Genomic DNA, 13,384 nt, shown 5'->3' on the forward strand with positions numbered 1-13,384 from the left:
CATACTCTGGAAGCATTCCATTAGAAATTTTATACATAACATGTAGTAATTGTTTATACCTTCGTTTTTCCAAAGTATCTAATGACAAACGATTGTAGATTGCTGAGGTCGAATATCTTGGTTCAACCAAAAGGACAGTTTTTAAAGCTCTATTTTGAATAATTTGCAATTTTTCAGAATCCGTTTTTCGCAAATTACCCCATACAACGCTGCAATAATCGAATTTGCTCTGAATAATGGACTTGTAGAATACAAGAGCAGTTTTTTCAGTTATACAAAATCGTATTCTTTTCAATAAATAAAGACTTTTCACTGTGCTTTCTATCACCTTATCCACCTGTTGGCTCCAATCAAGATGTTGGTCAAGATAAACTCCTAAGTATTTACAACAAGTAACAGAGGGAACCACACATTCGTCAATGCTGACTCTCAATACCTTGTTCCCAATCCTCTTTCTGGAACCTATTAACATCGCTTCACACTTTTTCACATTCAAAGCAAGTGAGTTTACTTCCAACCATTGTGACAAGCACGTCAAGCCTTTATTGAGACCTCTTTGTATTTGACCGAGATCTTTGCCAGGTAAATAAAGACATGTATCGTCAGCGTATAAATGGACCTTACATTCCTTAATGCAATCAGGCAAATCGTTGATGTACACATTGAATAACAAGGGCCCTAACGTAGAGCCCTGTGGGATTCCACATGTTACATACATAGGCTCGGATATGGAGCCATCAATAGTAGTATATTGAACACGATCACGGAGATAATTACCAAACCATTTACATGCATTACTATTCAATCCAAGGAGAGATAACTTATGAAGAAGTGTCGCATGATTGACTGTGTCGAATGCCTTTTTGAGGTCAATGGAGACCATTCCAACCATTTCACCCTTATCTAAGCTACGAAGCATTTCTTCTGTGACACAAAGTAAAGCAGTCATTGTGGAATGGGCAGGTCTGAAGCCTGATTGATTTGGGTTAATAATATCATTTCTATGCAAATAATCATACAACTGATTAAAGATGAGCTTTTCGATTATTTTTGTAATAACAGACAAAACAGATATCGGTCTGTAATTACCCATCTCACTTCGACTACCACTTTTATGCACTGGTGTAACTTTTGACACCTTCCATTGTTCTGGAATACAACCACAATTCAAAGAAAGATTTAATATATACCGCAGTGGTTTTGCAATTATACGTATAACAGGCTTTATCAATGTTATTGGTATAGTGTCCATTCCATATGAATTTTTTATTGGCATACTTTCAACCACTTTCACAATGTCTTCTTCAGTTATATCTTCAAATGAGAACATGGAACTCCTTTTCGGTACATATTTTGCAATCTCTTCCTCTGTTCTTTGATCATGACTCTTGCAAATCGCTTCTCCTATTTTTGTGAAATATGCATTAAAACAATTTGACATATCAGTTTTACACTTGATCTGTGTGTTATTTTTCACAATGTATTCTATTTGTTTGAAAGTATTCTTTGCAGGAGTAATAAAGTTTAAAGATTTCCAAACATCATTTGAGTTACCATTGCTGGAATAAATAACATTACTTATATATTCTTTCTTCGCCTGACGACATTTCATAGTAACCTCATTTCTAAGCTTCTTGTATAACTCCCACTCACTTTGAGTTTTAGATGATTTAGAAATGAGTTTTTGTCTGTCTCTTTGACGCATTAGATATAAAATTTCTTCTGTTATCCAAGGAGATTCTTTTTTCTTTACTCTTTTCTTTTTAAGCGGTACAAATGCATTCATCACACTTAATAACTTTCTTTCAAATTCATCATATGCCTCAATAACATTATGGTATGTTTCCACATGGTCCCATTGTACCTGAGAAATCGCTTCAGTACATTCTTCAATATTGCCAGCAGTTCGGGACACCTTATATCTATGTACATTTTGTTTATGGTTCTTGATTTTTGTACCCCAAGTGCAATATACAAGGTAGTGGTCACTCAGAGATATTGGTATAACATTTGTATAATTAATTTTTTTCGGCCCTGTTAGTTATGATAAGATCAATTATAGACGATGTACAGATAGTTTCTCTTGTGGGAGAATTGACTATCTGTTGGAGATTGAAAGAGGTCAACAACTCACGCAGGTGTTTTGCTTGCCACGATATACAGTGTTGTGACATATCACAGTTCAAATCACCAAGAATAACAAAATCAATGCCCATATCATCTACTTCACCAAGAAATCTCTCAAATTCTTGAAATACATCTAGTCTTGCATTGGGTGGCCTATACCATACTATAACAAAAAATGGCTTCACCATTTGTGCATTTACTTCAATAACAATCAACTCCAGATCAAACTCAAAATCAGTTCTCACACTATAATTCATTCCCTCTTTTACATAAGCTGCCACACCTCCACCTTTACTACCTCTGTCTTTTCTTATCAAATTGTACCCATCTATATTTAATTCTGAATCATCAATATAATCATTCAAATGGGTTTCACTGAGAGTGAAAATGTCAAATTCAGCTTTCTTGCACAAAATACGTATCTCTTCAATATTTTTCCATAAAGACAAACAATTCAAGTGTGAAAACTTAAAACCTTTAAGGATTGAAAGTTCACATACATCTCTATCCAAATCAAATTCCAGTTTTTGTTTTAACGTAATACTGATTTCTGGTGAACACAGAAATTCATTTCTTTGAGTTTCCAAATCAGATGTTTGGTCATCATATGTATCAGATGCAAACGGTAGCTCAAGTAATAAACAGTAATCACATACCCAGTCATCTGTAGAGTTAGAAATACTTGGGCTTACTTTACTGCACTTAAAATGACACCAATTATTACATGAAACACAAAGTAGAGCGTTTTGATTAACGTTTGATTTGGTGTTAGATTTAACATCATGGATGTCAAATCTAACATCGATCAAGTGTCAATAGAGGACCACACCCACAGGTGTAGAAAATAATTTGTTGTGATGGTGTTGAAAAAGTGTTCACCTGGTACTTTGTGGTGCCAATTTGACACTTCTTATAGCTGGTGATATTTTGACACTGTGCTAGCGTTAATGTCAATGGTATAACCAGGGCTCGACACTAACGGTGGCCCGGCGGCCCGGGGCCACCAAATTTCAAAAAAGGGCAAATTTGGTGGCCCGCCTCGGGCCACCAAAATTTTTGGAAAAGTGTGTCAATTAATTCGTAACTTTTTTCGCCGGAAATTGGCATTAGGCCTAAATTTGTTTAAAGGATGGATGAAAAGGACTGAATGAGTGCATGATAGTGAATGTTGCGAGTTTGTTGAGGTTTATTTATGAGTAGGTTCAAGATATGTCCAACTTCCAATTCTTACTATGATAAAACTTAGATATTTGACTCATTAAAAAAAACAGGACTTTTAATGTTTTTTGTTGTTGTTTTTGTCGGGGCCACCAAATTTTTCTCTCGGGCCACCAAAAATTTGAAATTTGAACAAAAAAGTTAGTGTGTAGCCCTGGTATAACACCCGCCCACAGTGCCAGTAGGGGATCATATCGACTGGTGTTACTTTGGGAAAAAATGTGTTTCCAACTCTCTTTTTTTTTTCAAAAATCACGAACTTTATAGGAAAGTTCTTGTTAATGTTGTTGAAGTTCAAAATCAACAAGAAGAACAGTGACCAATTACCTATTTAGAAATATGTTTTATATTTTGAAGTGATACACGGAGATCTTACCACAATGAGCTCCTGAAATTTATCCCTACTCGCCTTTTCAACCGATTTTTTGCAGTGCGGCAGCGCATATCCTCAATATTTTTTAAAGCCTTACTCCTTTCTTCTAACCTTGGAACTTTAATAATCTTTCTACCCCTCTCCATTGTGCTGGACTGTCTGTCATTCTGTCTGTGTGTTTCTACGCTTTAAAAAAATACACAGAATGTTTTGGTATGATCATTTTCTTTCATGTACAACATTGATAGTGCATTGCACAAAGAGGTTTGCAAAGTCTGCCTTCCATGACGGTATATATCAGATGGACAAGTTACTTATTCCTGCTCTGTAGATAACTAACGTCATTAAGCTTTATAAAGACATGTATGTTTTCATTTTAGTCGTCAAGCCTCAGATGGTGCAGACGGCACAGGTGAGCTCGTAACCATTGACATACGGTCCGCATGGCATCCCTCCCCCAGCGAGACAGCGGGACTCTACCATGTAGAAGGCGCCACCGTCTTGGCTACCAGAGGTCCCTGGCACGGCCGTCGCGTTTCCGTCCATACAGATGAATTCAGTCTTCTTGTGAGTGTAAAGTCCTGACATTAGGTAGCCTTTGTACTCCAGCCGCCATTCCTGAGAAGGACACACGTTACGGGCCGGTATCATGAGCTTCGTCAAGCGGTTTGGCGGCGCTCGGCACACGGCGCATGTTGGCGTCTGGTCGTCTAGTTCTCGGTAAACCGGCGCCGTGTTTGTCTCGAATTCAGTGGAGTACAGCAGACCTCGTTTGGCGTGCCCAGATGTCTCAAACTGGTCATAGATCGGCTCCATTGGCATACACAGGTAGTTCGAACCGCTGCCGTCATGCGTTGCATACGCCCCTGCCACTGAGCCTACAGGAGATACGAGAAGGAAGAAGGAAGGAAAGGAGAATTAGATCCTCAGAAAAAGTCCTTAATTTTAATGGAAATATGTGTTCATCAAAATCTTTATCATGTTTATAGTGTTAAGTGTCGCCCGCGTAAACCTAGATAGGCTGATCTTTTCATTGCAGAGAAAAATCTACCACCGCAATCGTAACATCCGTTTTTAGACGGGTTTAGGAAAAAAAAAATCGTCGAGCAGAATGTGCAGAGCCTCTTCGCAGTCTTCATGGAAACAGCAAAGTCATTCGACAGTGTCACCAAAGTCGCGCAAGTCCTGTTCCATGCTGTTAGAGACTTTAAGCTCGGTATCTACATTAGATAGCTACAGATTAGATGATCTGAGGCGTCTTACCGCAAAGACAAGTGTGCTAGAGAGGTTTCAATTCAATTCAATTCAATTCAATCACAGTTTATTTCCAATCAATCAACGAAAAAAAAAAAACATAGTACAAATTTCCAATCAACAAAAATCAAAACATAGTACAAAGTATACATGTCATGAAATGATATTGTTCAAACATTTGCAAAAGATTCATGTAATATCCGAGATAAATTGTATAACAACATATGTTATATATATATATATATATATATATATATATATACAATAATTAGGAGGAACAATACGTATATACTTCGTGGACGTGCAGAAAATAGATTCGATTATGGAAAATAGTGATCCACTAAAAAGCAAAGCTTGTGGGACGTTGATCACTAGATAAATAATGAGTAAATAATATATTATTCGAGGGTTTTTTATAGCTATTATCAAGGTTTGTTCCCAAAGGTCTGTTTGTGGGTGATTGTGCTTAGATGGCCCACGAAGAGGACCACCTATAGACTATCGTCAACAGGTTCTCTGGAGCAGAGTCTCGGGAGGAGAGAAGACCTCTTCCGTCCAACAACAAACACTTTTCCCTGTCAGCCAAGCATCAATATCAATGGAACACCGCTGAAGAATGCCAACAGCTTTAAACACTTGGGCAGTACGATCTCTCAGTGATGGTACTCTGGACAACGAAATCGCAGTAAGCGATAAAGATGGCTAGCCTAGCAGTTAGCAGACTACGTACCAAAATCTTACAGCACAGGAACGTTCGACTTTCGACGAAATTCGAGGTGTTTCCCTCTCGACCAAACTCAAGGTATACAACCCAGTAGTCCTTTTATCTCCTCTCTTTGGTTGCGAAACATGGATCCTGTACCGCAGACATGCCAAAGAGCCGGAACAGCGCGCTCTCTGCGATCCATCATGCATACGGTTGGCAAGATCGCATCACAAATCAAAATGCTTGGACAAAGCCAATCTACAGCATCGAAGCCAAAATCTTCCAATCTCGATCAGCTTCGTTGGTCCGGTCATGTCATCTGCATGAAGACTCGAAGATCCCCTCGTCATCTCTTTTATAGGGAGCTGACACACCACGGTAGTCGCAGACAAGGCTGCCCCAAGAAGCGGTTCAAAGACACCCTCAAGGCCCTCTCAGATGGGCAAATCTACGGTCCATGAACTCTAGACTGCTGCATACATTGTCATATCGCCGGTGGGCCCTTACAAGGAAGGCTGTAACTGCCTCTGAAGATAGCGCCACCAACGCCTTGCAGCTGCTCGAGTGAGACGACATCAACATGCATCTACCTGTCTTCCAACCTAATACAATATACGCCTCCAGTTTGGGGCTACGCAGCCACATGTAGACACATCAACGAGGACACACCTAGTCTTTCTCTGACTTCGACGCTGACAGACAACCAAAAAGAAAGAAGTGTTAAGCCCCTTTAATAGAAAGATAAAGAAATGCTACACGTACACATTCATGGTCTATTAATTAAGTAGATGGAGAAAATGCACGCCAATTTCTTGACCAATTTATTATCTTTTCTTTTGATAGTAAGTTACAGTATGAGCATGGATTATCTTAATCAAAATTCATCTACGAGCTATGATAAATTCATGTAACTCTGATAAGCGCAAGAATTTAATGCCATGACAAACTTAAGGTTAAAAAAGAAGTAGGCGTTCTCATTTAGTTTTATTGTGAACAATTCTTCCTCAGGATTTGCCTGGATTGATACACGAGTATTAGAGTTTGGCGAACTTACCAGTGTAGACGAGTTCTGCTCCATCCGAGCAATTCGGTTGTCCCCAGTGGGTGTAGATAACTCCTCCTGCCGTCAAAGATACGAATGGAAATAAATTTTGTGAATAACCGGAATTGTTGCTACCCCTACGAATAAATGAATAAACTAAACTTTGAAATTGAAAAGGTACAAACTTGAAGACAGCTAAAATGTGAGGATAACTGGTCAATGTTAGGTTTAGAGCAACTGGTATCGTATAGTGGTTAATGGTGAATGATTATATCTAATGTTATGTGCTGGTAGATAATAATGTTCGATAGTTTCAAATGTTATTCAGGGGTATTTAATGGTGACTGAAGGAATATACTGGTCGTGTATACTGTGATGGTAGTCATCTGGTAGTTTCATGATCAATACGTGATGGATGGCAATCGAGTCGGAGTGATGGTGACGAATAGAATGAGAGTGTGGCTAACTCTCTGTGTGCGATGACAGGATGGCTGATGTAATGGTGTTGGCTTATTATGATGTGTGATGGTTGCTGATAGTATAATTATTGTTTCAATTACTGTACAATGGAAATATGGCTCCTGACGGAAATTAATGGTATAGGAATGGAAGAAAAAAAGACCTTCCGTTCTGTGTTTAGAAAGGCATTTAAAATAACTCTGTAGGTCGGCTATACTTTCTTCAGTTATTCATTATCATCAAGAACAACTTTCTTGATAACAATACAGATGATGATGGCATTAGAAATGATTTAGAATGCGCCATTTCCATCCAGTAAGAATTCGTGCTGAGGCCAGCAAAACAGGACTATCTTGTATATTATACGCTGTTTAGAATAAAGAGAGAAAAAAGAAAAGAATGTTTCATGTGTTGTTGTTTTAAAAGAAGAAGAGAAAGAGAGATGGGGCCCTATATATTTCGTGTGATTCTACATATTTCTAATCAACCGCACAATGTCATTAGACTAACACTGTGTTATCATAGCATAGAATTGAATGGTCCAGCTGGTTCAGTACTAAGTATCATGCGACTCCTCGATTAGTTCGTAAAGTGTTGAAGAATATAAAAGAGTGTAACTCCTAGTATAACATAGTGTTATACTCTCGGTACTTTGTTCTGCCCTCACCGTTGGCACCATGAGAATCATTGGTCGTGTATGTCGTAGAGAGGGATCTGTTCACATTTCGTCGACTCCTCCGAAGTTTGGTGAGAAGACCTTCACTGACTTCACGGACAGGCGGTGAAGATACCATCAGCTCGGATGACTGCTGTTCACCTTGGCCGTCTCTCGATGACTGAGGCAAAATGAATAAAGAACTATTCTAATATATCTCAGTTAACTTTACTTTCACATTGATTTGCAGCATTTAGTGCATTGATTTGGTCCTTAATCTACTTGAACGAACGTGTCATTAGAAGAGAAAGAGGATGATATAACATATTTATCATATCTTGAGCGACGAGAAATAATAATCATGCTCAAGAGGATTTATCAAGATTCAATAAAACTCCATGTGTTTTATGCTACGTTAATATTTTACTGTCTACACTTGATAATCCAAAATGCCGCTTTTTCAACAGTCATTAAAACATTGATGACTGATAATACATATTTATATTATATTATATATACAATAATCATATAATGATTTTTTATATAATTTGAGCACAACACAAAGGTACTTTATTTACCCCACACCAGTAAGACATAAACAGTGTGATAATGTGCTGTACTTAATTCAATAGGATGCTGTTCATTTGCATAAACATTAATTACAAGCTAGAATCGCAACATTATATTCAGCATGTAAAGGTACGATGACGAACAATACCAAGTATACGGTTCTTTTTTTTTTTGGAATACAGTAAGGGAGACGGGAGGAGAAGAGAGAACGTGTGTTGTTCAGTGTATCTCTCACATCCTAACCTCTTTTCATTACAATCCTTTTACTTGTGACAAAAGCATATATCTTCTGTCTATTAGTATATCGCTCCAGTTGAATTGAATTGAATCAGCCTCCTCTGCTTTTTTTTTTTGGGGGGGGGGACATGTAAGGGTTTTTACACAAATGACTTCATAGTCACATGACAGAGAAAGACTTTTTCTTTTACTTCCTTTTAATTTGAAGCAATGTTAGTAAGAGAAACTTGGAATAACCTCGAATTTCCCTATCTCTACAGTCTACTGTCTCCCTGGCCACATTCCTTTCTTCAGGGAAAAATGAAAAGGAAAACGCCGCACAGATCAAGGGCAAGGAGAGAGAGGGAGTGCCGAGGGAAAGAAAAGGTTGGATGGCAGTTAATGTATACCTGCAAACTATGTATCACTCGTAGCATTCTTTGGAGCTCGGCTACTTCATCCCGGAATTCTTGCAACAAATCTCTCACTGTCTGCTCTGAATCGACATCTATGGATTGAAGTATGATGAATAAGCGTCGTCATGGAAACCAGATATGGTCACGTGATTAATCATTAAACGGGATCAGATCATTGCCATGAACCTTGACCTCGAAATTTCAGGCATTAAGTTGTGTTAACTATCGATATCGTGGCTCGATGTATGGGAAATAATAGACAGACGAAGTATGTGATCGAAACAACGTTCAAGCGGTAAATGAAAGTCAAGATATATTCCAGTCTAAGTAGAGAACATGAGTATACATTATACACGACTGCATTCAAAATCAAACCTGTGATCTAGAAAAAAATGTTTCAAACTTGTACTTTGACGCAAGGTGCAAAGAATGTCGTAAACTTCACCGAATTTCTCATATCACGCTGATTACCTTAGAAAATTTCAGTCAAGTTGAGTAAATTGATGGTGATTTGTTTTGTTTTTTTTTATTAATGTAATTGGACTCTTTCTCTCTAAAGAGACACTCAACTCATATGAGCTACGAATTAACTAGAAAATGAGACAGAAAAGAAAGAGGAAATGTAATGAAACATAATTGATAAGAAGAACAGAAGGAAATAAGTTCTTGGTGTTGATATTGTAATGTTCAATGTCACTATTTGGGGAAAATATGTGACAATTACACGTTCTATATTCTATTCTTATATTGTGAAACCTTTACTGTTGTGTCTGTTTGAACTAATTCTTTTTGCACCTGTCTCCCTGCCATGAGTTTGAATTTCACTTAAAAATATGTTTGATTTGTTGCAGAGCGTTAGATACGTGTATTTATGTTTTGTATTCCTCTATATTGTTGGGTGAATTCCCCATTGTTTCTACAGCAAAATATAGGTTTGATTTCGTAGTAGATTCGGTTTGATTAAAGCAAGATGCTGATATATCATTTCTCTACATACAACGTCTCAGTTTATCTTAATTCAACTAAATGCTATGTGATACAGTACTTGTATATGGCAACCCTAATCAAAATTCTTTGTTTTTTACTCCAATTAATGAATGTGAAATTATTGATACTGTTCGATCTCTGAAATGTAGTAAATCCTGTGGGCCTGATAATTTGAGGGTGAATTTGTTGAAAAAAATGATTTACCCCCTAGCAGCCCCTCTCACCCATATATTCAATCTATCCCTACTTAATGGCAAGTATCCAGACTCTTTTAAAATCGTCAAAGTTATCCCCATCTATAAAAGAGAAAATCCATCAATGATGAAAAATTATAGACCCATCTCATTGTTGCCTGTTCTATCGACAATTTTAGAAAAAGTAGTTTACAAGCGTCTTTACTGGTTTATGATTGAAAATGATGTATTGAATGCGAATCAGTTTTGTTTTAGGAAAGGATTTTCTACCGATTATGCTATAATCAAATCTGTCGATAACATTATTGATGCACTTACTAAAAAAGAACACATAATTGGAGTTTTTATGGAACTTAGTAAGGCATTTGACATTATTGATCATGACATTTTATTTGAAAAATTACAGAATTATGGCGTGAGAGGGATTACTTTGTCATGGTTCAGAAGTTATCCAAGTCATCGCAAACAATATGTTGCATTTAAATCTAGTTACTCATTATATTCTAACGTGTCATGTGGTGTCCCTCAGGGATCTATCCTCGGGGCCCCTACTTTTTTTTTTTATTTACATTAATGACATCATCAATTCCTCCCCTCGTTTGAACTTCAGTTTATTTGCAGACGACACTAACGTTTTTTACTCCCACAAGGATATTGCAACACTGATTGATACACTTAATATAGAATTAGGCAATATCTCGAAATGGTTTGGAAGTAACAAGCTTTCATTGAATATTGATAAAACATGTTTTATACATTTCCATACTCTTCAATCCCAACCCACCCTTCCTAGAAGTATTTATATTGATGATATAAACATTGCTGAGAAACATTCAACCAAGTTTCTAGGAGTGACGCTAGATAGCAATTTAACTTGGAATACTCATGTCCAGAATATTACTACAGCAATATCTCAAACAACTGGTGTTTTAAGGAGAATAAAGTATTTGATTAATGATCAAACTTTAATAATGTTGTATAACACTTTATTTTTACCATATGTAATGTACTGCAATATTGTATGGGGTAACTGTAGCAAAACTAAATTGCATACAATTTTTATTCCTCAGAAAAAGGCTCTTCGTATATGCACACACTCAAATTTCTTGGCTCACACTGATCCTATATTTTATCACCTAAAAACTTTAAAGGCCCATGATATACATATATACCTAATTGCCATATTTATGTATAAACACACACGAAATTTATTACTATTTTTTCTTAATGCCTTAGTAACCAATGACCATATTCATTAATACCCAACCCGTCGTTCCCATGATTTTCATTTAAGTAATCCAAAGCTTCTACTTGCTCAAAAGTCAATCAGACATCACGGTCCGGAAACACGCAACACTCTTCCTGAGGAGTTGAAACAGTGTGCCTCCTTGTTTTCATTTAAAGCAAACTTAAAGAAGCACATTTTATTACAGTATACTTTTCAAATGAAAAATTAAAAACAAATAATTCATATGATTAATGTTGGTCTCCAAACTAGCAACATAGCATATCGTTCCCTCTTCCAGCAAACCAATTCGATTATATACATGCCAGCATATATCTGCCCTTGTGCACTTTCTAGCACTTGCACGCACATCCACCACCATCACACATCAGAGTTTATTTTCCCCTGCTATCTTCGCAGCAGAATTTGTATTGTATTGTATTGTATTATTACGACACTAGTATACGTCCCTACCTTTTCCTCTGGCCGGCCATCTTTTCAAGCTATGCTTACAATGGCGGCCCTCCGCATAATCGCTCCATAATCATAATTGCTGTTGTAATCCCCGCTGCATAGACATGCATATTGTATATTGTATCATTAATTACCTTTTATATCTTTGTTTACGCAAGTCAAACGACTCAGTTTTGAATTTATTTTGTATATTTACCACATGTTCATGATTATGTGCCTTATGTATATTGATTTGCTGATTGATTTATTGATTTGCTGAAAATAAAGTATCTATTAAACAAACAAACAAACCCAATGCTCATAAGTGTTAGCAGCGAATTCAGGGTGTTTTTAGGACTTATTGTAAATCGTGTAAAATGTTTATGAAAGACTTATGACATATGAATGCAAACTATACCGGATCAAGAAGAAGACAATGAAATAAATCTATAAGAAAGGAATTAAAGACCATGATGAATAAAAAGAAAGTAAACGTGCATAACTAAAGGTAACTTACCTTCTGCAGGAGGAGGCGTTGTCATGGTAGCCACTAAATGTCCTCCTACAACCAGGGAGGAGAAAAGGGTCAAGACAAACCTCATCGTCACAAACTCCATCATCAATGTCAAAGTCTGTCAATGTTTAGGACCTCACCGTCCGACGAGTTGTTATCATTCTCTGGTGAAGGAAAGTTATTTATCTTTTTATATCACCTAGAGGATGATTTCAGGTCTATTGGACCAAGCGGATGTCGTGTGTGGGTGGCGGAGGTCGATCATGTAAATCATGCACAAGGGTAAAGTAGGACTGATCTCTGATTTGTTTTTCGTTACGATGGGAATTTCTTTTTTCGTTTTCCCTTGTAACCATAGTGATAAACATCACGCAGACAATAGGGAACCTTGATTCCAAACGATAGTCCAATTTTTATGTATCATGAAAGTGATAAAGCAGATTCGGAAAGTTTAATCCATGGTTACGCCAACGGAAACCGGAAGTAGGCTTACCTGGGCCGACAGGGGAAAGTCGACGAAAAAAAAATATCTTGCTACTGTAGTACGAGTTTACCGACCATGCATGGCTTGCTAATAATGTAAGAGAGTAGACACAGGATAAACAACGTTTTATGACAAGTAACTAAAATCTCAATATGCTTCGTAAATATTTTTTTTCTTTTTCTCTTTATTTGGTATAAGTAAAAGGTTTCAACAAAAGAGAGCAAACGAAAGGCAAGGAAATGAAGAAAAATGAGATGATTATGAACACAAAGTATTTTGGGAAAATAATGTGGGAAAATAATGATAAAAATTCCCTCATCTTATGTGTCTGTCGGTCGGTTTGTATAGTGTGTATGTGTATTTGTGTTTGCCAGCTTTTTATTGCAGTACAAAATATGTTACTTTTTTGCTCATGCTCAATCACCATGTACAATCGGTTTTACCCGTGCCTGTCGAAGTGTGAATGTAAATCTCATTCTCCCTTTTCCGAT

At 37.1% G+C, this 13,384-nt stretch overlaps 1 protein-coding gene across 1 annotated transcript; it reads right to left on the reverse strand.

Moving 5' to 3' along the window:
- Positions 1-4,108: 4,108 nt before the first annotated feature.
- Positions 4,109-12,559, reverse strand: LOC140236103 (uncharacterized). Its single transcript, XM_072316075.1, has 5 exons — positions 12,413-12,559; positions 9,031-9,128; positions 7,847-8,015; positions 6,733-6,798; positions 4,109-4,596 (listed from the first exon to the last, which is right to left on the reverse strand). Exons 1-5 carry the CDS (start codon positions 12,513-12,515, stop codon positions 4,109-4,111), a joined length of 924 nt encoding a protein of 307 aa, XP_072172176.1. The 5' UTR covers positions 12,516-12,559.
- Between the last annotated feature and the right edge of the window lie 825 nt (positions 12,560-13,384).

The sequence above is a fragment of the Diadema setosum genome, chromosome 12 (assembly GCF_964275005.1).
Source record: "Diadema setosum chromosome 12, eeDiaSeto1, whole genome shotgun sequence".
Classification (NCBI taxonomy): Eukaryota; Metazoa; Echinodermata; class Echinoidea; order Diadematoida; family Diadematidae; genus Diadema; species Diadema setosum.